The 25,195-nt window shown below is 42.2% G+C and overlaps 1 protein-coding gene across 12 annotated transcripts in view; it reads right to left on the reverse strand.

Annotated features, from left to right (window-relative positions):
- dnc (phosphodiesterase dunce) overlaps positions 1-25,195 on the reverse strand; it is a 540,449-nt gene that overhangs the window by 141,784 nt on the left and 373,470 nt on the right. Inside the window, exon 1 of one of the 12 annotated variants that reach the window (XM_076521364.1) lies at positions 8,780-9,068. The exons of the other annotated variants lie outside the window; for them this stretch is intronic. Coding sequence (XP_076377479.1) covers positions 8,780-8,865 — 86 coding nt within the window. The 5' untranslated portion in view covers positions 8,866-9,068. Of the gene's footprint in view, positions 1-8,779; positions 9,069-25,195 lie in introns of those variants that run through there. 12 annotated transcript variants of the gene reach the window in all.

Consider the following 25,195-nt stretch of genomic DNA (forward strand, 5'->3'; position numbering starts at 1 on the left):
CGAGTCATTTACGAACTCTTGGAACTAAAACCAGGAACTGGAAAATAACCTCGTTTTCATAATTCTTGTAAATCTGTAACTATAAAAACGAGGATCGAGGCTCGAACAGTCGTGTCTCCTCTTCCCAAATTCTCCATTTCCGTGCACAATCCGAGCGTCAATTAGGGAGAATTCGCTGTACATTCTCTCCTCCGAAATATACCCCGCATTTTTCTTACACCCTGTTTCTATTGTTATCGAATCGAGAAGAGGACGAGAGAGGCCCTACAGTTCGTCCTCCGAACGACCTTCAGACTCCCAGCAATTTTTCGTTCCCCCAGGAAACGCGTGATAAGCAGTCCAGGGCCGTCGCATGCTTGATAAACTTCTCTTCGTACCGGCTGCAACGTGGCCGAAGTTAAAAATACATTCCTCTCGAAGATACATCGATGACCTTCGGAACGACCTTGGCAATAGCGTCGAACATCGACGAACTCCGAGCGTTTCGATTGAAACGTCGAAAACTGGAAAACAAGCCGGTGCACCGGGGGGAGAAAGGAGGGGAGGGGGAGGTAGGTTGGCGGATAGAAACGACGAGGGTGTAATTGAAAATTTCGGAACCGTTTGAAATTCTCGAGACGGCGCGCCGGTGAGAGAACGGGGCGGAAGATAGATCATTATTGATCCATTCGAGACCCAGATGCACATAACTGTAAACTTCGCGTCCGACGAAACCACCACCACCACCGCCGCCGCGGACACGCACACAGCGACGGAGACAGCGGAGGGACGTACGTGTTCCCCCTGTTCGTCGTCGAACTCCAGAATTCCGTTCCGCGACCCGAACGGTAAACCCGAACGCAAACGATGTCCCGCGCTCCCGTTAATTGTTCCAAGTTCGGCAAGTTTCACGGGAGCTGTCGAGCGCTCGTCCATCGCGTTCGTCGCCGCCGACAAAGAAAGTGCTCGCGACGAAACGCTGGCGAATTTCACCTCGGAGAGCCGAAAGAGCGGAAACGTAAAGTAACGCGACGCGCGAATTTATCCGCGGCGAGAAGACGTAAACTCTTGGAACGTTTCGTGCCGACGTTGCCGAACGGAATTATTCAGCGGCCGAGGACCGGCCCGGTCCGATCACGCGCCGCCGTATCTACTTGAAAGAATCATCTCCACCACCCCGGGCATTAATATTCCATTTATACGGTGCTCGCTTGACGAGCGGCGATCCTTTCGGTAGATCGGTCCTGCCTGCAGTTGGACGTTTGTCGAGCACGAATTTTTTATGAATTATTTCTCGATCCCGGGAAATAAAATGCTCACCGATCCGTGCCGCTGCGATTAATTTATGCAATGGCCAGGGCTTGCAGTAGAGCAGGCCTGTGCATAGTCAGAGAGAAGGGCACGAAATGAAATTTTGTGTACTGTGTAATTTTAATGTATAGGTAATGGTATAATTTTATGAATTGAATATTTTTATACTGAAATATATTGTATTGTAATTGTAACTGTAATATAATATTGTATAATAATTGCACAATACAATATTGTATTAAAATTTGTATAATGTAATCTTGTATTATAATTTGTATAATGTAATCTTGTATTATAATTGTATAATGTAATCTTGTATTATAATTGTATAATGTAATCTTGTATTATAATTGTATAATGTAATCTTGTATTATAATTGTATAATGTAATCTTGTATTATAATTATGTAATATAATATTGTATTATATTTATATAATATGATATTGTATAATAATTGTACAATATAATATTGTATTATATTTATATAATATGATATTGAATAATAATTGTACAATACTATATTGTATTATAATTTGCATAATGTAATCTTGTATTATAATTGTATAATATAATATTGTATTATATTTATATAATACGATATTGTGTAATAATTGTATAATACAATATTGTATTATAATTGTATAAAATAATCTTGTATCATAATTGTAAAATATATAATATTGCAGTATAATTATATAATATGACGATGTATAATAATTGTATAATATATACAATATTATTATATCATAACTGTATAATACAATATATAATAATTACAATTTCATATTCAGATTGCCTGATCATAGACAGCATGAATCCACTTAGCAATTATCTTGCAAGTAGACGCAGTTTGCACATAATCAGACGACGATAGAAAATCATTTTCTGCTTTATCAACAATAATATATTGTATTTTACAATTTAAAGATCGTAAATGAATTTGTAAATAAGTTTGTATTATATATAGTCAGTCAAGACTAAAAAATCATTTTATTCTTCATCAACAGCAGTACAGCATGTCCTATTAACTCACTATACGAAGTACGAATTTACTTGAATAATCACGTTCTCGTCTCGTTGAATTAATAATGCAGTCCCATCCCCTTTCACGGAGCCATTATTCATTTATCAGATGGAAGATCCTCCAAGTAGATCAAATCTGTCCGCTGTCAGACTTCGCTCCGGAACCAAGGAAGCGGAGCAGAATTTTTGTAAATTTCCCGCAACTGCCAGGATAATAAATTTCAATTGTCTGACCGCGCGCGGCCCGTGTCTACTTTAAGTAGATTGCGACAGTACGTGGCCGGACAGAGGTGATACGTACTTTCACGTGAGTTTCTGAAGGCAGCGCCACGAGATATTTTTCCGTTCCCGGTGCACGAGAACCGGGCATTCGACAACAATGGACGACTGTTCCCAATTTCTTTCAATTCTCCCGTCCCGGTATCCCCGGACCTCGCCACTTTCGCACTCTAAAGAGAAATTCAAGAACGTCCTCGCCTTCATTAATCCCGTTGCTTAATTAATTTTACCGCAAGCATGTCAAGAGAGACGGACTCAGCGCCCCGCGAAAGCACCAAAACGACGCTATATCAATTCTATATAATGATTTGCCAAACGGCGCGCGCGATTCTCCGATTTTCGCGGATTCTACCGCGAAATCTGAAGGCGTCAGATCGACCGCGGATATCTTTTCTTATCGAATAAATATCATTTCGCACGGTCAATATTGTTTCGAGCATTATAACCTGAGAGGAATAAGTCGACCGATGAAGGACGTTGACCTAAGCCGGCCCCACCGAACGGAGTTCGCCGCTGCTACCATCGCGGCCTGACCTGTTCGAACAGTCTAAGTTTACTAGACGACATCATAGATTACCCGGATTTTAGTTCCTCGTCGTCTGAACGAGCATTCAGGGTCTACGAGTCCCGGAACTGCGAAAGTTCGACCGTTCCTTCGCGGACACCAAAATTCTCCCCGCTATCGAATTCGATTACGAATTTATTCATCCGCGAACCAAACATTTCCGCGGTGAAATTTCGGGTTCCTGGAAATTTTAGAAACCGTCTAACAAGACCCACTGCAATTACAGCTGCTAAATTACGAGTCCGAACAACGATCTTTCTGTTCGAAAACAGTACCATAATTTGGAGGAGCGACTATAACGAAAGGGTGCCATTTTAAAAAAGAGAAGACATTTTTTTGATAGATTGCAATGGGGAGAACGATGTGATTGTGGCGAGACTATATTATTCGAATGAATTCGTTTCTAGTCGAATATTTTATTCGAATAATTCGTGTATTCGTAGGAAATTATTTTATTTATTTATTCGAATAGTAATTATTCGATTTAATTATTATTCTATTTAATAATCCTTAGAAGAGTAATTCTTTATTCGAATTATTTTTTTGTTCGAATAATTCGGAAAATTCTTTATTCGAATCATTTTTTGTTCGAATAATTCGACAATTTCTTTATTCGAGTCAGTCTTTTCTCGAATAATTCGACAATTTCTTTATTTGAATCAGTCTTTTCTCGAATAACTCGAAAAAATCTTTATTCGGATTAAAAATCTTTATTCGCGAATAATTCGAAAAAATCTTTTATTCGAATAATTCGAAAAATTCTGTATTCGAATCATTTATTACTCGAATAATTCGAAAAATTCTGTACTCGAATAATTCGAACAAGCAATATTAAAGAAATAAATCGATAAACAATGAGAACACAAATTCCATTCCATCATGTTTATTCGTTCTTTAATGTCCATACGAATTTCTGCACGAATAAATTCTAATTCGAATAACCGTTTATCCGCTCGAATATCTGTTCGAATACAATTCTGGGACCAGCGGCGCGGCAATGACGTAACAGAATGATTGTTGTACGACGCATCGGCGATTGTAACGCGACCGTAACGAGGCGGAACCATTTTGTACGACACGGTGGGGACGACGATGCGACTATAACGGGAGAAAATCGCTATTCTCGGAAGACACGATACGGAAGGGATGACGAGGTGACTACAACGAGGGGACACCCTCTCCGGGCAGAATCGAGGTAACTTATGGTCCGCTCGCACGGCATTTCGACCGACCCTGAGCCGGTGAACTTATTCGAAAGCGATCCGAAATGCCGGGGCAGTCACGTTCGCCCCCCCCCCCCGCGTATCTCCCGTGCGTCTCGAATCGCGAGGATCCGCGAGGATCGCGTGCCCCTCGCGGAACACGTAGATCCTTTCTGCGGCTTGACGAGCGTAATATCGAGACGCTTCGGCGCGATCGTCATGCGAGGCGTCGACGGAGCTCGGCCGACCGTGGCGAAACGCGTCTCGCGTGCCATTCCAGTATTCACCGTGGCTTGATGTCACGTGTTAGCTGCCTCCGGTGTCGGAAGGTAAACGCTTTCGTCCCCGATCCGCGCGGCACACGGCTCGGCAACGCTTCGCACAGCTCGGCGGAGCCTTTCAGGCCGCGTCCGCGTGTCAACAGCCGAAGCGGAAATTGAGGAAGACGTCGGCGGAGACCGGGCGTGAAATGAACGATAAATGCAGTTTTCCCGGCGACCGCCGAGGAAACGTGTCGCCAGACGCCTCGGAAAACCGCGCCGGCATCCGTGGAATGTTCGATTCCCAGCACACGGAAGATGAAAACGTTCCCAACGCAGCCATCTATTTCGCGGGCCGATATATTTACGACTGCAAATTTTCTCCTTGGCCCATCGCAGAATATTTTGCAACGGGGTAGAACATTATTGTTCAATTGGATGATTTATTTTGCTTGTCTGACCATAGGCGGTATGAATCTATTTAAAATGTATTTGTATTGTTAGTAAGTAATTAATTCCTGAATTAAAAGTGGACTTAATTACGCGGTTGAAAGGTTGAAATTTGTTTAGGATTTTTAATTGAAATGAATGTACTTGAGAAATATTTGTACTGTCAATAAATTATTAATTCCTGAATTAAAAGTGGCCATAGTTACACAATCGAAAGATTAAAATTTGTTTAGGATGTTTAATTGTTTGTCAGACAACAGGCGTTATGAATCTTCTTAAGAAATAATTCTACGGTCAATAAATAATTAATTCTTGAATTATTAGTGGTCTTGATTACGCAGATTAAGATTTGTTTAGGATGTTTAATTGCTTGTCTGACCACAGGCCGTATGAATGTACTCAAGAAATATTTGTGTTGTCAATAAATAATTAATTCTTGAATTATTAGTGGTCTTGATTACGTAGTCGAAAGATTAATATTTGTTTAGGATGTTTAATTGTTTGCCTGACAACAGGCGTTACGAATCTTCTTAAGAAATAATTCTACTGTCAATAAATAATTAATTCTTGAATCATTAGTGGTCTTGATTACGTAGTCGAGAGATTAAAATTTGTTCAGGATTTCTACTTGTATGTCTGACCATAGGCGGCGTGGATCTACTTGAGAAACAATTATACCGTAAACGAATAATTTCGTCATCAACAACGATCTTGTTCGCCTACTTGAAAAGAGAGGAAACGAAAATTTGCTTCGTATTTTTGGTATTGCACAAGTCTGACTACAGGCAGAATGGATCTACTTAAAGGATATTGCACGCTGTCGACAAATGATCGTTTCTCCGGTGAAAGATAACTTACATCGCATAGTCGAAAGCAGACAAGATCACATTAATCGGTTACGATTCATTGTCCGACTATGACAGCATGAATCTACTGCAACAATATCTCTGCTGTCAAGAAATAACATGATCTTCAACGTAAAGCGACTTATTAGTCGAGAGAGTAGACGATATCGAGTATAACTTGTTAAATTTAAAATGCCCGTCTGCCCGTAGACAGCGCGAATCTACTTAAGAAATATTTCTGCCGTCGCTAAATAATATCGCTTTTAATGGAGAGCGATTTATATTGCACGGTCGAGTGGAGGCGAAATGAAATATTTCTTGCCGCGTTTTAATCGCGTGTCCGGCCGCGGCAGCTGTAAATCTACTCGAGAAACATTCTTGCCGTCGTCGAGCAACTTTTTCCCCGAATGAAAAAGCAATTTCGATCGCGCCGTCGAGAGCGGCGCAGGATCAAAAGTATTCCTGATTTTTTAATCGGTTGTCCGACCACGACACCACGGATCTACCGGCAACGCTTCTGCCGCTAATACCTAATTTTTTTCTTCTCCCCCTCGCGAGCGGAAAAGTGATTTACCCGACGCAGTCGGGGAGCGGACAAGATTAAATTTTACAGCGGTCAGGTTCAGAGGCGTCAAAGGAGCTTCCCGGAGAATGAAGTTCTCTCGCGACAACGATTGATTTTTCTACGGCCGTACAGCGCCGGGGCCGGCGCGTAATTCTCGCTGAAAGGAGGTAAATTTTTAAGGGAAAAGAAAACGCGGGGGCGGCCGTGTCGCGTGAATGGGCTCCGGGTGAATTCGATTACGGCGAGAGTTCGTCAGCGTTTGAAAAAGTTTCCCCGAGCGATTTCTTTCATAGAGAAGATTAATTGGAGCCGGCGCGATGGGGCTTCGCCGACGAGAAAGACGACGTTCCGCCGTTCCCTTTCCAACGTCCCCGGACCGCCGGTGATTGATGAATGGCCGGACAAAACTGTTTAACAGGTATGAATAATAATAACAACGGCACCGGTCGAAACACCGTCCGCGATTCTACCGTCGCAAAACGTCGCGACGTTCTTTCGAACGTCGGCAACGCTGGGAAAAGAGTAGCAATCAGTGCCATTCATAAACTCCGCGGAAAAAAACTTGCTCGTCTCTGTCACGTGGAAGCACCGTTTTGTCAACCTCAAACACGGTCGAACAATTGTAACCGACAATTAACGCTGCTATCAAATCCCGTTGTCCATTTTTCTATTGTGCAGTTGCGCCAGGTTTTTTATTTGCCACTTTATAACGCCGGGTCAAAGGTGAAGAGCTTGTTCGAGCCACTCAAACGCGATGAAACTGTGAACAACAAAATCGGCGAGATTTTCCAGCTACAATAAATTGTTGTTTATTGAACCGTACAGTTGGTTTAATTTTATATTTCTCGCTGTATTATGCAGGATCAAATTGTTGAAATTGAAAGTTTCGCATGGACTTTCAAACGCGTTCAAACCAGTTCAAATAGCACTCAACAAAATCAGTGCTATTTTCAATGGCCAATAGATGTTTTTCCTATATCGTCTCGGAGATTGGACCATCCGCGCTTCAAGCTGAAATAAAATCCTAACAAAAGTGGATTGTCTTCAATCTATTTCCTGCAACAGATCCGCCGCCCACGATTCGAACTGAAATAAATTGCTACCACAGTGAACTGTTCGAACACCTTCAAACCACCACCTACAAAATCGATGGCATCTTCTGTTCCCGATGGATTTTTCCCTGGCGAATGCTCTCGAGAAGATTGAACGATCAACGATTCGAATGAAAATAAATTCCTAGCGAAGATTGTCAAACACCTTCAAACATCCTTTAAACCATCGTCTACAGAATTGATGGCAGCTTCAGTTTCCAGCATATTTTTCCCTAGCCAATGTTCTTATGAAAATTGAACGATGGACGATCAGAATGAAAATAAATTGTTACCAAAGATTGTCAAACACCTTCAAACCATCGTCAACAAAATCGATGCCTCTTCGATTGGGTAACAAATTTATTCTTATGCAATGTTCTTAAAATGATTGATCCACTCGAATAAAAATGAAATCCTAGCTAAGATTGTCAAACACCTTCAAACCATCGCCAACAAAATCGATGTCACTTTGACTGTGCATCAAATTTGTTCCAATGTTTTCAGGGAAATTGTAGAATCAACGATTGGAACGAAAATAAATTCCTGGCCAAGATTAGCAAACACCTTCAAACCATCATCAACAAAATCGATGTAACAAATCGATACGTAACAAATTGTTAATTATGCAATGTTTTCAAAGTGAATGGCCCACTCGCGACTGGAATAAAAGCGAGAATTCCTAGCGCAGACTGTCAAACACCTTCAAATCACTATCAACAAAATCGAGGCCACTTTGACTACGTGATAAATAGTTAATGATGCAATGTTTTCAAAGTGATTGGCGCACTCGCGACTCGAATAAAAGTGAGAATTCCTAGCGTGGACTGTCAAACACCTTCAAACCAGCACCAACAAAATCGTCGCCACTTTGACCAAGCAACAAATTATTTCTTCTGCAATGTTCTCAAATAAACGTAAATTCCAATAGACTCGAGCAAAATTAAATTCCTAGCTTAGACCGTCAAACATCTTCAAACCAACACCGACAAACTCAAACTCCCCGTATCATCAAATTCCACGGAAACTCCGCGTAAACGCGAGTACCCTTTCTCTCCTCTTGGTGCTTAACCAGCGGCCGAGGATCGTCCGGTTGCCATCGTCCGGGAATTCAATAACTCGTTGTCCGCCGAATTCCCTCGAAACAGCCCGGCAAAGCAATTCCGGGCGGTCCATTCGCAGGATTAAAATCTATCCCATCGTCTCACTAACCTACTTGAGGGATGAACACGTGGTCCGCAGGGGCAGCAACCGCTGTTCGATCGTTTCCTCCTACGTGCACACCAATCCTGACCCATCCTCCGTCCCCGATCGCTCCGGTTTCGGACCGGTCCGATTGATCTAGTCGACGATCTTCTTGAATCTCATCGAGGCCCTGGTCAAACGGAATCTCGCCGTCCGGTCTCCATCGCAGCGCTCCATCGGGGCTCTCTCGTCGAGCACACTTCGCGCCCCTAGCCGCCCAGAATGAAAAAGATCTCGACCATCCCCCGGCCGTGAACCGGAACGCGGCTCCGCTCGAGCCAGAAAGCTTCCGGGAAAATTGCGGATTAGGGCACACTCGCGATCAATTCGCGCGGAACGTGACCGACGACGTGCTTGCACTTCTCCGCTTCCGGCGGCGGCGGCGGCGGCAAAAGCCTGGCCAGCGTCACGGGGTCCTCGCCGGAAAAATCGCCAGCTCTCCCCTTTCGCCGAAATTGAATGCCGCCGCGGAGGGCGGGGTGGATCGCTCCACCGATAATATATCTCCGAGGGGTAAAGCGCGGTGGATAGGAAAATCGCGTCGAGTCACTTCACCGGCAACAACACTTCACTGCTGGCAACACCCCCGCACTGTCTCGCCTGGACTCACCCCCACCCCCGCGGACAATTTCGAAACGCGCCGTGAAAACTCGCCGGAAAGTCTTGCGTCGCCGTGCACGGGAGCCCGAACTCTGCCCACGGTGTGAACCGCGGTGCAGCACCCCTCGCCGAACCACCACCACCCCCCACCACAGTCACCGGCACGTGGACTTCCCGTCGAATTAGCGAGGACTCGCGAGCGGGACTCGAAAACAAACAAAATGGTCGCTCGGAGATTAGACTGGGTGGTTAGAGAGGGGGAGAGAGAAAGAGAGAGAGAGAGAGAGTGTGTGAAAGAGAGAGACGGAGACGGGGGTAGGTTAGGGTGAAATTGAGGATCAGGGTCCACGAGGGTGGCTGGTGCGTTCGCGGAAGGTTCAGGCTCGGTCTTCCGGGTGCAAAGGGTTGAACGCAACGCTGTACAGGGGCGGAGGGTGGCGGAGACGTGACACGAGCTCCAACGTGGCCGCGGAAAATGTAAACTTCTTCGGGGATCTGCTCTCCTGAGGGCGCGGAGGGAGGGGTGGGGAGGGCGCGAGCCACGTTGGAGCAAGACGAGGAGAGAGCCGTCCTCTCGTGGCTCTATCGACGCGAGCGCCTCCTTCGTCGAGGCTTCGGCGCCGAAAACGACGACGCCGGCCGAACCCTGGTAGGGGTGGCGGCCGGGGTCGTGGGGAGGGTGAGGGACGGGAGACGCCGCTTGCTCGCTCTCTCTCGCTCGCTCTCTTTCTCGCTCGCTCTCTCGCTCGCATGCTCTCACTTGCTCTCTCTCTCTCTCTCTCTCTCTCGCTTGTTCTCTCTCTCCCTTGCTCGCTCTCTCTTGCTTGCTCTCTATTTTGCTCTCTCTCTCGCTCGCTTTCTCTCTCGCTCGCTCGCTCTCTCTCTCTCTCACTCGCTCTTTGTCTCGCACGCTCTCTCTCTCACTCGCTCTCTCTCTCTTGCTCATTCTCTCTCTTGCTCGTTCTCTCTCTTGCTCTCTCTCTCTCTCTCGCTCGCTATCTATCTCGCTCTCTCTCTCGCTCGCTCTCTCTCTCTCTCGCTCGCTCTCTCTTGCTCGCTCTCTCTCCCTCTTGCTCGCTCTCTCACTCTCTTGCTCGCTTTCTCTTTTGCTCGCTCTCCCTCTCTCACCCTTTCTCTCTCTCTCTCTCTCTCTCTCGCTCTCTCCGCGTGGAATGGAATTGTTTTCGAGGGGCGGGGAGCGGTGGCGGTTGTTGGTCTCCGTCCTCTTTTTGCGCCCTTGGACCCGACGACGCGTTTTCGCCTGTTTTCTAATTTCTCGCTGGCACCCCGACGAACGAGAGGTGACTTGAGATCAATCTGAGTTCGGCCATCATTTAAATAAACCTTCTTTATATTTAAATTCTTATTCAACCTTGCGGCGGTGACCAAATTTTTGATAGCTTGATTTCGCAGAGTGATATAAGACGTCGAATCAACCTACCCCCGTCAATTCGGGGTTAATTAGTACAGGCAGAAAGACATAATAGTGACAGAATAAAAGTATTTAATTATAAAATGAAAAAATTATTTGCTATCTGAAAGTTCAACGCTGGATTTTTACGGAGCACAAAGAACAGCTGTTTTATATTAGCTTATGGAAGTAACAATAAGATATTTATTCTGATTCTCGACTAGTGTGTTATTGTAACATTTGTCGTGAATAACATTTGAATTGATTAAATAACTCATAAATGTATCTTTACGATATGGACAATCGTAAAATAAAAAATTAGTGGCTTGTTATTTTGACGCGTTCCGTAAATCTAGTGTTAAACAAAAGTCAAACGTAATTACCTATTGCTTATACACATCCAAGTGAATCGTTCAAAATTATTATAAAATATATTTATATTCAAAATAATACTTCATCTACAAACGCATTGTGGTTCGCATCTGCAGAAAGTTGGAGTTTAATTTGCATCGGAATTTTGAACGTTTCGCAATCATTTTCTCGGCGAATTTCTGTCGGGGGGTTGATTCATCAGGGGTTGCCGTGACGTCAGGTGATGAATGAACCAATACACGGATGAACTACAATCTGGTTCACATCCGCAGAAACTCCAGAAGTTCCATTCGAGTCGAAATTTTGGATATTTCGCCATTTTTACCGGCGAATTTGGGTCGGGGTTGGTTCATCAGGGGGGTTGGCGTGACGTCGCGTGATGAATGGACTAATCTGCGGATGGATTTCAACCTGGATCGCGGGTCTAGACAGCGGTGCAATTGCGTTTCGTTGAAAATTTCGATCGCTTTCGAATTTTTTCGCTGACATTACGACGGGGGTTGTTTCAGCGAAGGGGTCGTGGTGACGTCAGATGACGAATGAAATAATTTGCAGACGGGTTTTTGAACGCGAATCGCAACCAAACCGCGTTGCAACTGAATTTCAATGGATATTTTCAACGTTTTATAATTTTTTGGATGCAATTAGGGCGGGGGTTGATTAAGTAGGGGTTGCGGTGACATCGGGTGATGCATGAGCTAATCCGAAGATGGTGTTGGAGAACTTGAACATTTATTTGGGTCGAAGCGATGAATATTTCACGATTTTTGAAACCGAATTAAGGCGTGGAGTGATTCTACAAGGGTTGGGGGTGGGTTCGGATGATTGGGCAATCTTGTAAATTCATTGGAACACGACCCCGGCGAGGATTGGATTTGATATTCGAGCCGAAATGTTGAATGTTTTACGATCCATCAATTGAAATTGTGGCGAGGGTTGATTCGGAAGGGGTTGAAGCTTAATTATCCAGGAGCTGATCGATCCACCCCGCAAGGATTACCATCTGAACCACGCCTGCAGCGACATCGAATTCGATTTGCGTTGATGTTTTTAATGTTTTACAATTTTTCGTTTCCAATTAGGGTTGCGGTTGATTGAACAAGGGTTGCTATAGCATCAGAGAACAATCGCAATATTTCGTATATGAATTGGAATATGGACTACCCTTGGAGATGATTAAATTTCAATTTGTGTCGAAATTTCGATTATTTTCCAATTTATTGCTTGGAATCAGGGTGGAAATTGATTCCAGAAAGGGTTGAAGTTCAATTATAAATAAATCTACAGATGCTTCACGATCCAGACCACCCCTAGATAAGGGTGGAATTTGATTCGTCTAGGAATTTAAAATGTTTTGCAAACGCATTCGTCGGAATTAGGGCTCGGGTTAATTGCGAAGGGGTTGAAGTTCAATTATCCGGCGGTTGGACAGTTCCGCGATGAAAATACAACGTGGACCAACGCCTGAAGGGGGGTTGGAATTCGATTTATGGCGGAATTTCGAAGGTTTTGCAACGTATCAATTGCTGCCGGGGCGAGGATTAATGGTGAAGGGGTTGAAGTTCGATTATCCGGGGGTCGAACCGACCCGCGGATAGATTACGATCTCGACCGCGCTTGGAGACAGTTCGAATTTGATTCATGCGAAAATTTTGAACGCACCGTAAGCTATTGGTCGAGATTCGAATAGGGGTTGATCGAGTAAGGGTTGCCGTTCCATTAGACGACAATTAAACTGATTTCCAGATGGATTGGAAGCCTGGACCACGCCTGAAGTGGATTAGAGTTCGATGTGGGTCAGAATTTCGCACGTTTTCTAATTAATTGGCTGTCACGGGGGGGGCGGGGGTTAATCGAGGAGGGGTTGAGCGTAGATTAGCCGGCGGTTGGGCTGACCTGCACCTGCACTGCAACCTGGACCGCATCTGGGATCGATCGGAATCGTATTTAGCCCGGAGTTTTGCCTCCCCCATAAATGCCTAATTGATCATTTTGACGGGGTTCGAGATAAACGAATCGAAATGTAATTAACACGTTAATTGATGTCGTCGGGACAGTTGCCGGGACCAGGATCGTGCCCGGAGTCAATCAGGAGTTCATTTCAACGAGAATTTCGCTGGTTATCTAAATTTTCAAATAGTAATTTTTACTTCTTTTTAATTTCTTTCTTTTTTATTATGCTATGAAAGCTTTTGTACCGTTGATGGGTTTAAATAAATTATTACGGATTCGAATGAAATTTGAGATAGTCGAACATAATCTAATACAGTAATTTCTCCCGGAAATGCCAAATTTCGGGCTGCTGTGAATTTATGGTCCTGCGCCTATGTAATTTATTGCTACGTCAATGCAAAGGGTCGACAGAATTCCCAAAAGACAACACAAAATGGTCTGTGTTGGTGTGAGTCAGGTAAGGAAAACCGCGGAGCTACAAGACAATCGTGTCACGTGGTCTCAGAATTTCCTTCGAATCGTGTCACGTGGCCTCCGAATTGCCCTCGAACCGTGGCAGAAAATTAGAAAGAAAGAAGTCAGGGATTGGAATTAAAATTGAGAATTTGTCGAAATTCATTCTCCGCGGCGTCGACCTTGATCGCTTCGGACCGCGACAAAGAAGAAAGAAAAAATTGTAGGTCGAAAACTTTGACGTCGTTCGAAAGAGAAAACTCTAATCTTGAAGATCATGGTAATCGGAATCGTGGGAAAAATTTTTCGGATCCTGGAGAGACGTTCGAACGCAGAGTTTCCGAGGAGGAGAAACCGAAGGAGGAAAATTCACTTTAGCTAATGAAAAAATATTTCCCATTGGAAATGATTTAGGGAGATCATAGTAGAGGCTTTTTCAAATCGATCTATACGGTATAGATTATTGTACAATTATTTTTCGCCGATTGACCCGAGTTTCTATGAAAACGAGTCGCGAGGCCCGAAGAATCGCGGCTTAGTATTCTCTTATCTGCCGGTTTCGATTCCGACCTCCGAACATTTCTGGGAGAAATTACTGTACCTTAAAAAAAATCAAGTCCGCTAAGAAGTGTATTAAAAAAGTGTTCTCCACGCAGTAACAACGTCCGTGATTAATTTTTTCGACTCGTTCTTCGCAGAGGGGGGCGAGCATGATTTTCGCCAGCGAGCAATTCGTCTCGATCTAATAAGAACGTTATTATAATCGTTGTTATATACTAATATTCCCGACTAATTCGAGTTGCCGAACTCGCCGAGCGAGCAAGTTACCAGTATTTAACGCGAAATGGAGTTAGATACGCGGCTCCAGAAGTTTCGGCACCGCAGAGCGAACAACGGAATTGCCAAAAGGGTGGGGGGGGGGGGCGATTCAATTTCCCCTTATTTGTCCCCATTGTATTAGCAATTTTCAGGGACCGTAACGTTTCATAAAATCCTGTTAGGGGTGCCTACGCCTGCTCCGTCATTACGCAGCTTTTACGCGCTATACACGTTATTGTTCGCTGATTCTGCGCGATCACGTTACCCGAGGCGCCTAATTTAGAAAACTTCGGAAACCGGATTTCCCGAGAAAATCTCGAGAACAATTTCCGAATTTGATCGAACGACTGAGGATAGTCTTTGAAAATCTTCTTTCTGTAAGAATTTCTCCAGGTTAATTAAAATGAAATTATGTATAATTTTTTTTATGTATAATTTATATATAATTTTTGGAATTATATTATAATTTCACAAATGTAAAAAAAGCATACGTTTACTGGAAACTTGATTTCTTGATATAAAATATTTTTCAATGCACAATTACAGTTCAGAATACAGTTCATAATTAATTAAAATGTTTAATTAAAATAACCTGATTTCGTAAGAAAAATTCAATGGCAATTTGGAAATTCGATTGGGCGATTTAAAATATGTTCAACGAGTACATTTTTTCCGAATGGTTTTTCTGGGACGGTCGAGATTGAAAATAATCGAGGACGCATGATTTGTATTTAGATTGATTCGCATCATTAGTGTGCCTAACTTCGAGAACGTTACGAGCCTAATTGCACGAAAGAAATTGATATTTGAAACAAATGAAAATATATTAAAAATATGATATTGAAAATATGTTAAAAATATGATATTGAAAATATATTAAAAATATGATATTGAAAATATATTAAAACTATGATATTGAAAATATATTAAAAATATGATATTGAAAATATATCAAAACTATGATATTGAAAATATATTAAAAATATGATATCGAAAATATATTAAAACTATGATATTGAAAATATATCAAAACTATGATATTGAAAATATATCAAAACTATGATATTGAAAATATAAAATATAAGACCGATTCAAGATTCAAAATATCCTGCGACGAACAGATTTTTCCTGATCATTTTTCGAGGACGATCCGGATGAAAAGTAATCGGGAACGGATGGACCAATACCTCATTATTCGCGCACCAACACACGTATTCGCATCTACTCCCGGGGAGCACGTGCTCGGCGACACACCCACGGTGCTCAAAATCAATGGAAAGTTGGGGAGGGTGCAACGGCAGTGCCGTGACCCTTCCCGGTCGCGAATGGGATTCCGTGACCTTTCACCTGCGCGGAGAGAGAAAACGAAAGAAAAAGCGCACGATGAAAAAAAGAAAAAAGAAAACAAAAACGAGCGAACAAAATTGTTGACCCGCGTCGAACGAACAACGAGCGTCCCGCGGCGTTCCGCTCGCATCATCCGAGGCATCCCCGGTTCTCGCGGCGGAAAAAATAAAAAGTCGCCGGTGTTCTCGCAAGAGCAGGTGCAAAACGCGATTTTTTCCATCGTATCGAATTTCCAGCGGCCCCGCGAACTCGCGCGAAAAAAAGCGGCGAAACAAACAACCTGTGTGTGTGTGTGCCTGCAGTTTTTCGACCGGGGCTGCGTTTTTTATTCCTCGCCCGCGCGCGTCGAGCTCTCGCGTGCCCGTAAAATTTCGCGGGGTCTCGCGATCCGCGAGGCTCGTCATTTGTCAACGAGAAACGAGGCAACAAGCGTGAAATATCAACTGGGGAAGGGGCCGGAGGTCTCGGCTAGGTGCGCGAATATGTTCGGTTAGGTGAAAGGGGATCGATCGATACAGGGTATTCAAATTTCAGAAAACTTTTTCGCCGGCGATTGTTGCCGTGCTGGTTATAAATTTCAATCGTTCCGGAATAAAAAAATCTTTGTTGCTCGACGTTGTTGCAGAATTTTTTGTTGCTGAGAGTGAAATTTTCTGGATATTGTTTAATTTGTATTAGATATTTGTTGGGAACAATTATTAAGAGTAAAATTGCTTAGAAATTATACTAATCAAATTTGTGAATAATGAGAGTCAAATTATAGTTATATTTTTTTTAGAAATTATACTAATCAAATCTGTGAATAATAAGAGTCAAATTATAATTATTTTTTTTATTATATAATAATAAAGAGTCAAATTTTTTACAAATCATCATAGTAATAAAATTTATGAATAATTATTAACAGTAAAATTTCTTACAAATCGTCATACTAATAAAATTTGGGAATAATTATTAAGAGTCAACTTTCTTACAAATTATCATACTAATAAAATTTGGGGATACTTATTAAGAGCAAAATTTCTTTGAAATCGTCATTATAATACAATTTTTGGTAGCAATTGTTCAGAATAATTATCAACAGGAAAATCTCGTACAATATATCATTGCAACATAATTTTTATTAGTTTCAATTTAGAATAACTGTGACTAGAAAATGTTGCACAAATTCTCATTATAAATTGTCACAATTATGATTACAATAAAATTGATATCAGTAATTACTAAGAACAATTGTGAATAATATAATTTTATTATAAATCACCAATAAAATTTTTGTTAGCAATTATTGGGCGACAATTAGCAATAGTAAAATTGCTTAAAAATTGCCGCGATAAATTATCGTTACAAAACCATGTTTATAGTGACGATTTCGAGATAATTATCAACAATAAAAATTCACATAGTTCTTCAACTTTCTTAAAAGTTGCCACGACGAATTATCGACATGGCAAACAATTTTCACAGCAATAATTTGGAGACAATTATCGACAGTAAAATTTCATATAAATCATCCTTCCAATAAAATTAGTATTAGTAATCATTAGAACACAATTATTAACAGTAAAATTTCTTAAAAGTTGCCCGTCCAAATTATCGATACAAAACAATTTCCACAGCAATAATTTAGACAGTAAATTATCTCATAAATTATCGACAGTATAATTTCTTACAAATTGCCCTTCCAATCAAATTTTTATTATCGATTCTTTACATCGCTTACAATAAATAAAACCTCTCACAGCTCGTCCTCCAAATAAAATCTGCATCAACCAATCACCGGCAGCAATTATCGCGAATAACCAACACAGTTATTACGAAATACTAAAATTACAAACACCGAGATTTCTTAGAGATCGTCGTTCACAGGCGCGCGGCGAGATCCGCAGATTTGCTGATCGCGATAGGAACGGAACCATGACCCGCGTAACGAACACACAGTCATGGTTATAAACACCGTAGGACAGGGAAGGTAGCGGGCGGTGTGGCAGCGGCTTACGTCAACGATTTCCATGCAATATTGACCCTACGCACGCCACTATTACCATCACGGAAGAAACGGGCCGGGTGTGTGCCGCGGAAAAAGCTAAAGGTTAACAATTCTGGTAGAACAATGTAGCGATGCGAACGCGATCCCATTCTCTGCGGCGGTTCTTTTTTTTCCTCTCCTCGTCGTTTCCGCCGGCTGATGCACGCGGCAGCCTTCGCGGTTTCAAGTTCATCGGAGCCGCTCGAATTGATCAAACAGAGAGAATTTTTTATCGAGTCAATTTCGCTATGATCGGGGGAGAGAGAGAGAGAGAAAGAGAGAGAAGAGAGGGAGAGAGAGAAAGAGAAGAAAAGAGAGGGAGGAGAGAGAGAGAAAAAGAGAGGAAGAGAGAGAGAGAGAGAGAAAAGAGGGGGAGAGAGAGAGAAAAAAAAGAGAGGGAGAGAGAGAGAGTGAGAAAAGAGAGGGAGAGAGAGAGAAAAAAAGAGAGGGAGAGGGAGAGAGAAAAGAGGGGGAGAGAGAGAGAAAAAAAAGAGAGGGAGAGAGAGAGAGAGAGTGAGAAAAGAGAGGGAGAGAGAGAGAAAAAAAGAGAGGGAGAGAGAGAGAGAAATAAAAAATGAAATTAACCGCCTTTATACGATTCACGTGTACCCTAAACGTCTCCCGGCCGTGTTCCACGTTTGCATCTCGCTAGGCCTGGATCGAGTATGGTAATTATTTCGTACGGCCGGCAATTATTTTAATTGGCCATAATAACGGTCTCCATGCACGGGGCTGTTCCCTTAAAGTGGAAATACCGGGACAGTCCGCTCCGGCACAATGTAGACGCTGTATCGATTTTCCTTATTAAAATGCCCCTCCCCCTCCCACCCCGGCGCACTTTCCGTTTCTTACATCTCGGATATATTTCCTGCCTCGTTATTTATTCCGATCTTAAACTAAGCCGCCGGTTAAGCACTTTTTACGTGCTCAGAAAATTGCGCATTACGTCGCCGCGACGGGATCGGTCGCGCGTTCGTTCGCGACCGAAAATTTCGTTCATTCGTACGACTCATACTCGTTCTATTCGCCACGCCGTTGGAACGCGTCGCAGAGCAATCAATTTTAGCTTGTTTTAAAGCGCGGAGATTCTACTTTCGCTCTCCGTAGCTGATTTTGCGGCAGGTTTTCTTCCGGTCGTGTACTCGGTCGGAAACTGTAGCAAGGTTTTTCGTTGAGAATGGTGAGAACTTTCGTTGAGAATCGCGAGCCCCTCGAATCGTAGAATTTTTTTCGCGGCCAGTTCTTAGACGTGCTCGAAGATCGAAGTCTCCTCTTTCCAGCGACTGCTTGGAAATTGTTCTGCGATTTTTTCTAGCCGTTTTGTGGAACGGAAACGAGGGGCAAGTTCGATCCCGCGAAAGCTCTCAAGAGGTCGCGACGCCTGGAAAATAGATGATGCTTCGCAGTGCTGTAATTTCGAGAAGAAGAATCGTATAACGACGCGTTTCCACTCGTTTTAAAGCTTGGAGCCTCTGCTTTCACGGACTATAATTTATTTTTCGCTGTGATTTTGTTCTCATGACGTGTCAGGTTGGAAACCGAGGACATATTTTCCCTCGAAAATGCCAGAGATTCGCGAGTTCCTCGAATAGCGAATAAATTTTTCCCGTCACCGATTATACAACGAATTTACAGAGTGAAATCTCCTCTTTCCACCGAACCCTCAAAAATTGCTCTACGATTTTTTCTAGCCGTTTTATGAGACGGAAACTAGGAGCGAGTTCGATCACACAAAATCCCTCGCGACTTCACGAGATCCAAAAACTTGACGATATTCAAAATATCGTAATTTAGAGAAAAAAAATCGTAGGAACATGAATCTTAACTCATTTTAAAGCTGGAAACTTCTACTTTCGAACACCCTTACTCATTTTCCCCTAACAAATTTTCCTCATGACATATCAGGTCAGAAACCAAGCATAGATTTTTCCCCAAAATAACTAGAAATTCTCGCATTTATTTATACTCGCATTATTATAAATACAATTTCGCCAGAAAAGTTCGCACGAGTATCGACCGGAGCTCATTCGAAAGCTCGTTGAATTGCGGAACGATGCAATTGTCGCGGACGATCGTCGGCGATCAGACATTTTTCTCGGACGAGCGGAAAAATAATTGTCCAGCTGGCAATCGTCTTCGGTCGTCTAATGCGTCATTTATTATCGCATCGGACGGTTCGATCGAGTCTGTTCCTCAAGCTCTGTCCCGGATCAACGTCACAGACGAGCTGAGACACTCGAGCGAAGCTTTTAACCTCGAGAAACTTCTTAGCCGCAGCCGCGAAACCGTCCGGGATGTCCCTGAAACTTTCCTCGAGCGTGGCGTGAACGAGCCGGGTTGCTATAAACCACACCTCCGCCGACAACGATACCGAGCCATCTTTAATCGCGATCCAATAAATATCGGGACTGGAATTCCTGCTGACAAATTAACCGGGCCGCCGTACGGATCTGATTAAAACGCGGCGAGAAACGGTCGCGCGGAGAACGGGGTTCATGAATTATTTAGACTGGGGTTCAATCAACCGGATTCTGTGGAAACCTGCAAGAATTGGATTGCTACTGCGTTCCGCAAAGTTGGAGCAACAGGATCGATAGCGGTCGCGCTCCAAATGCTCTCGAATAATATGTTAATTACATGGGATTTTTTATAGTTAGTTTAATCGGCGCTAAAACTGGATAAAAATACTCGAGAAATCTTCGGAGGCGGCTCTTCACATCAAAAACGCTAAGAAAAATAAATTTGATTTAAATAATATATAATATATATGTATATAATATATAAATATAATATATATAATGTAATATATAATATATATAATACAATATATAATATATATAATATAATATATAATATGTGATATATATGATTTAAATAAATTTGCCTTAAAAAACCGACAAGATCCAATTTAATTAAATCCGTACAATTTTTGTTACAGTAGTAGCTTCAATAATGTCATTTATTCCATCAATTCCCATAAAACAGTTTTTATCATTTTTATAATTGTAATAATAGAAAGCGTTTTCAATTGTCCACGAGTGCTCGAAATTTAAAAGAAATACTCGAATCACTCGATGGAACAACGAGAAATACAACAATTCTGTCAATTGGCAATCAACAATTTATTTTCTGATTGCACAAATCTCTGAAGTACATATTTTGCAGTAAACGATAGGTGGCGCCGCCCTGCGAGGAACCAGGCAATTTAGAGAACTACTCAATGTATTATCACGAACGAGGTATAGAAGCAAACTCGAAGCACGATGTATTAATTTATTACTCAAAAATGTGGCTTTGGAAACCCAATTACCATTCCAGTGACGCGTTCATCGTTAGAAATATTTCGGAATATATAATAATATTTCAGAATATATAATAATATTTCAGAATTCGTTCAGAAATATTTCATAGATTCAAGCTTCTTAGCAAGAATCGAGTATTCTGTATACTTCGTTCGTATTACAGCACGTTTTCTAAATTTTCCTTAAATTGCGATTGATTCCATGATGAAGCGTGTTTCCTTAGCTTCAATTCGAGCCCTCTAAAGTTCGAAAATTCCTACGGGATTAAATTCTACAATCGATTCAAAAATGCTCCTAGTCGCGCCATCTCTCCGCGAAACGGTGAAACCATTCGACTGGCTACAAACTTGAGCGTTTCTCCGTGGATGGCGCCACTTGTACGATTTTGAAGTTTATTCTTATTTTACGTGTATACGAAGCTTAATAACATAAAAAATAATAATCTTCTTCGAATTTTAAGTTGTCCATGTTAATTTGCATAGTTTTTCGATTTGATATTAGCCCTGGAACGTTAAGAAATTTATGTAAGAATAGACTCTATAGTCGATTCGAAGTAATTCTTTGAAAATGAATTATTTTCTCGTCTAAAAATTAAGATATTAATTTTTTAATACGGTTTCAAATTCTCCGTCAGTGTTAAACTTTTCTATTACAATTTCTTCTCATTAACAAAAAGTATGCTTTAGGTCTACTTAGAACTGTGCACCATGTACTACAAAAATATAATATATTATTACATAATAAATGTAATATGTTAGTTATATTATTATAACAATATATTAGTATTTAATACATAATTATTAAATAATATATTAGTTATATTATTATAATAATATACTAGCATACAATACGTAATTATTACATAATACATTATTAGTATTATAAAATTACGTGCACGTAAAATAAAATAAACTTTCACATACTACATATCAATTTAAAGTTAACAAATCCCTCCTACATTAAATTCTATAACAAATTCCACGTGACAGCTTACAATCTAAATTCGTCTTCCAATCTAAAAATAAAATTTCCTTAAAGATCTCACAGTTTAAACAAATCGCCTAGCTGTTTTACATACCTGCCACTAATCGGCAAAATCGATAGAAATACTTTGAAAAAACACCACATCAATAGAATGCCGCAATAATGAAGGTAATTAAAGCGAACCAAAGCCGAGTGCTACAGAATCTATCAAACCGAGAGACTTCGACCGAAGCGAAGTTGACCGAGGCTGTCTGTGGCGGGTAGAATTGAGCGGTTTAAAGCCGGTAATACCGGGTTGCAACTGGTTTGCAATTGGTTTGCAACTGACAGAAGTGGATTCGAACGTTTCGGTTTACATTGAAGCGAACCGAAGCGTACGCGCGCGTTCGAATCAGAATTCCGTGTTCGAACTGACAGCTTCGGAATGGAAAGGACCGAGCAGCGTCGGTGTAATTATTGATTTCGCGGGAACGCGGTCCTGCCTGCCCCGCCGCGTGCAGCATATTTCACCGGGCCCGGCAATATTCCTAGGCGGTAAAGCAATTTCCCCGGCGCAGGTTTATTAACCGTCGGCCGAGCGAAGCTGGCTCATCAATATCTTAGTGCGGGCGCAACGCACCGTTGGCGCCACTGTCTCGGTTCCGAGCACGCGTCGAGCCCTAATTAAGCAATTAACTAATCATCTTCTCGCCGTAAACGCGGAGAACACGTTGAACGCACGTTCGCTGCGAAAATCCATTCTCCCAATTAAAAACTTCTAGCAGCCCACTTTTGATAATTAATTACTTCCCAGTGGGGTCGTTCGTTACCGTGGGAAATTTTTCCCGATTCTCGTCGCGCTTCCCACGGACCGTATGTTGAACATTTTTTTTTTTAACGAGAAAGTTAACGCACAAACGTTCCGCGGCGCGTCAATTAAAAATATTCGGGCACTGTGTTTCCGTGTCGTTTTATTTGCTCGGCGGCGATTAAACTGGACGGAGGACTCGTTCGTTTCCGCGGCGAATTTATTTCCATGGATCCAATCTAACACGGATTTGTAGATCGAAGTCTCCTCTTTGTAATGAACTATCGAGAATTGCGCTGCGATTTTCTCTAGCCGTTTTACGGAACGAAAACGAGCACCCGGTTCGATCGCGCAAAATTCCACATCGCTTCGCGATTCACGGAAAGTGGACGATCTTCGGATCGTTGTAATTCGATGGAAGAATGATCGTACGGCGATCGATCGTAGCTCGGTCGAAAGCTCGAAGCTTCCTCTTTCGAACGAGTCTTTAAAAATCCCTTCGCGATCTTTTTTACCCGTTTCATGGAAGAAAAACGAGGGACACGTTCGATCCCGAAAAATCGCTCACGAGTTCGTTGTACCCGAAAACTCGACGATGTTCAAACCGTTGCAACTTCGTCAAAAAAATTCGCAAAATGATAAACCTTGGTTCACTGTGAAGCTTGGAGCTTCTACTTTCACCGCCTGCGGCTCGTTTCGCGGAGCGCGCGTTGAATTTTTTTTAACCCGATGGTATCGCGAGAACGTTCCGCGCGCGTCAATTAAAAGTTCGATGAACATTGTGTCCGCTTGTTCCGACTTTTTCGGTGGCTGATTAAATTGGCCAGGGGGTTCGTTAATTAGCATAGGGAATGTCGGATGAATCATAGCGTTTGTTCGATCATTGTGCGCCGAATAGCTTCGAGGGATCAGCGTGCAGCGCTAATTAAGGGATTACCGGAGCCTCCGCTGCCATTGTTGGCTGTTTTTGGATGGATCTCGAAGTTTCACGGGCTGAGAAGTGCCGACGGCTGGCTCGAGATCGAGATCAGGATCCACTTAGCTCGTCGTAAACCGATACCTCCAGTCGATGATCGAGCGGCTAACCGCAACGTTGCCGAACATACTCGGCAAACAGCGCCGTCTAATCGAATTATCTCCGGAACGGTACCGGCTGTGTTTCGAAGCGTTGTGTACATAGGTTAGAGACCTGTTTGCCGGACAAATTACTACCATTCGAGAACTTGGCCACCGAAACAAACGAACCCGGCCGGTCTAAGACACCCGCCGCTACACGCTTAATTCCATCGCAATCTGTCGCGCGGTCAAATGTTTGCGGCTCGCTGCGGGTGAAACGTGCACAAATTCGCACGAATCGGCAGTTCTCGAGGGCCGTTGATAGGATAATGTTACTTCGTTTTAAAGCTGAAATTTCAAGCTGTAATTTGAGCTATGAAACGTTCAAAAATTCTTACGGTAACACATTGTAAAATTGATCGGAAGCGACAGCTCAAAACCAGGTTATTTTTCACGGTTATCGGTAGAGGTTTTTCAATTTCTCGGTATTATTACGAATTTCTTTTAAGTCGATCATTATTCTATCTTAAAATAGACATTTCAAGCTTCAATTTGAGCCATCTAAAGCTGGAAAAATCGCTCGAGGATGCAATATAAAATTGATCGGAAGCAAGAGATTGAAATCGAGTCATTTTTCTCAGTGTCACCGATACAGCTTTTTCGATTTATCGATATGATTACGAATTTGTCTCAAGTCGACGATTATTCTGTATTAAAATAGATATTTCAAGCTTCAATCTGAGCTATTCAAAATTGGAAATATCTCTCGAGGATGCAATGTAAAATTGATCGGAAGTTAGAGCTCGAAATCAGGTCACCTTCCTGTGTTACCGATACAGCTTTTTCGATTTATGGATATGATAACGAATTTTTCTGAAGTCGATCATTATTCTACCTTAAAATAGACATTTCAAGCTTCAATTTGAGCCATCCCGAGTTGTAAAAATCACACGGGAATATAATATAAAATCGATCTAAATTGTCGGCACAAAATCAGGTCACCTTTCCCCGAATAACCGATACAGTATTCTCGATTTTTCAACGCGATCACGAATTTGTCTTAACATAAAAATTACTCCGTTTTAAAGCAGACATTTCAAGCTTCAATTTGAGCACGTTGAGCCTTAAAGAGAACCATCGATTTCGAAGAACGATATTTCCTAAAAACAGTTGTCAATTTCAAAGAAAGCTATTTTAAATTCAGAAATTATCGAACGCGCGTTTCGAAGTCTGTTATCTATTCAAAAAATATTCAATAACCTTCATTTTG

This window comes from Megalopta genalis, chromosome 5 (genome assembly GCF_051020955.1).
Source record: "Megalopta genalis isolate 19385.01 chromosome 5, iyMegGena1_principal, whole genome shotgun sequence".
Classification (NCBI taxonomy): domain Eukaryota; kingdom Metazoa; phylum Arthropoda; class Insecta; order Hymenoptera; family Halictidae; genus Megalopta; species Megalopta genalis.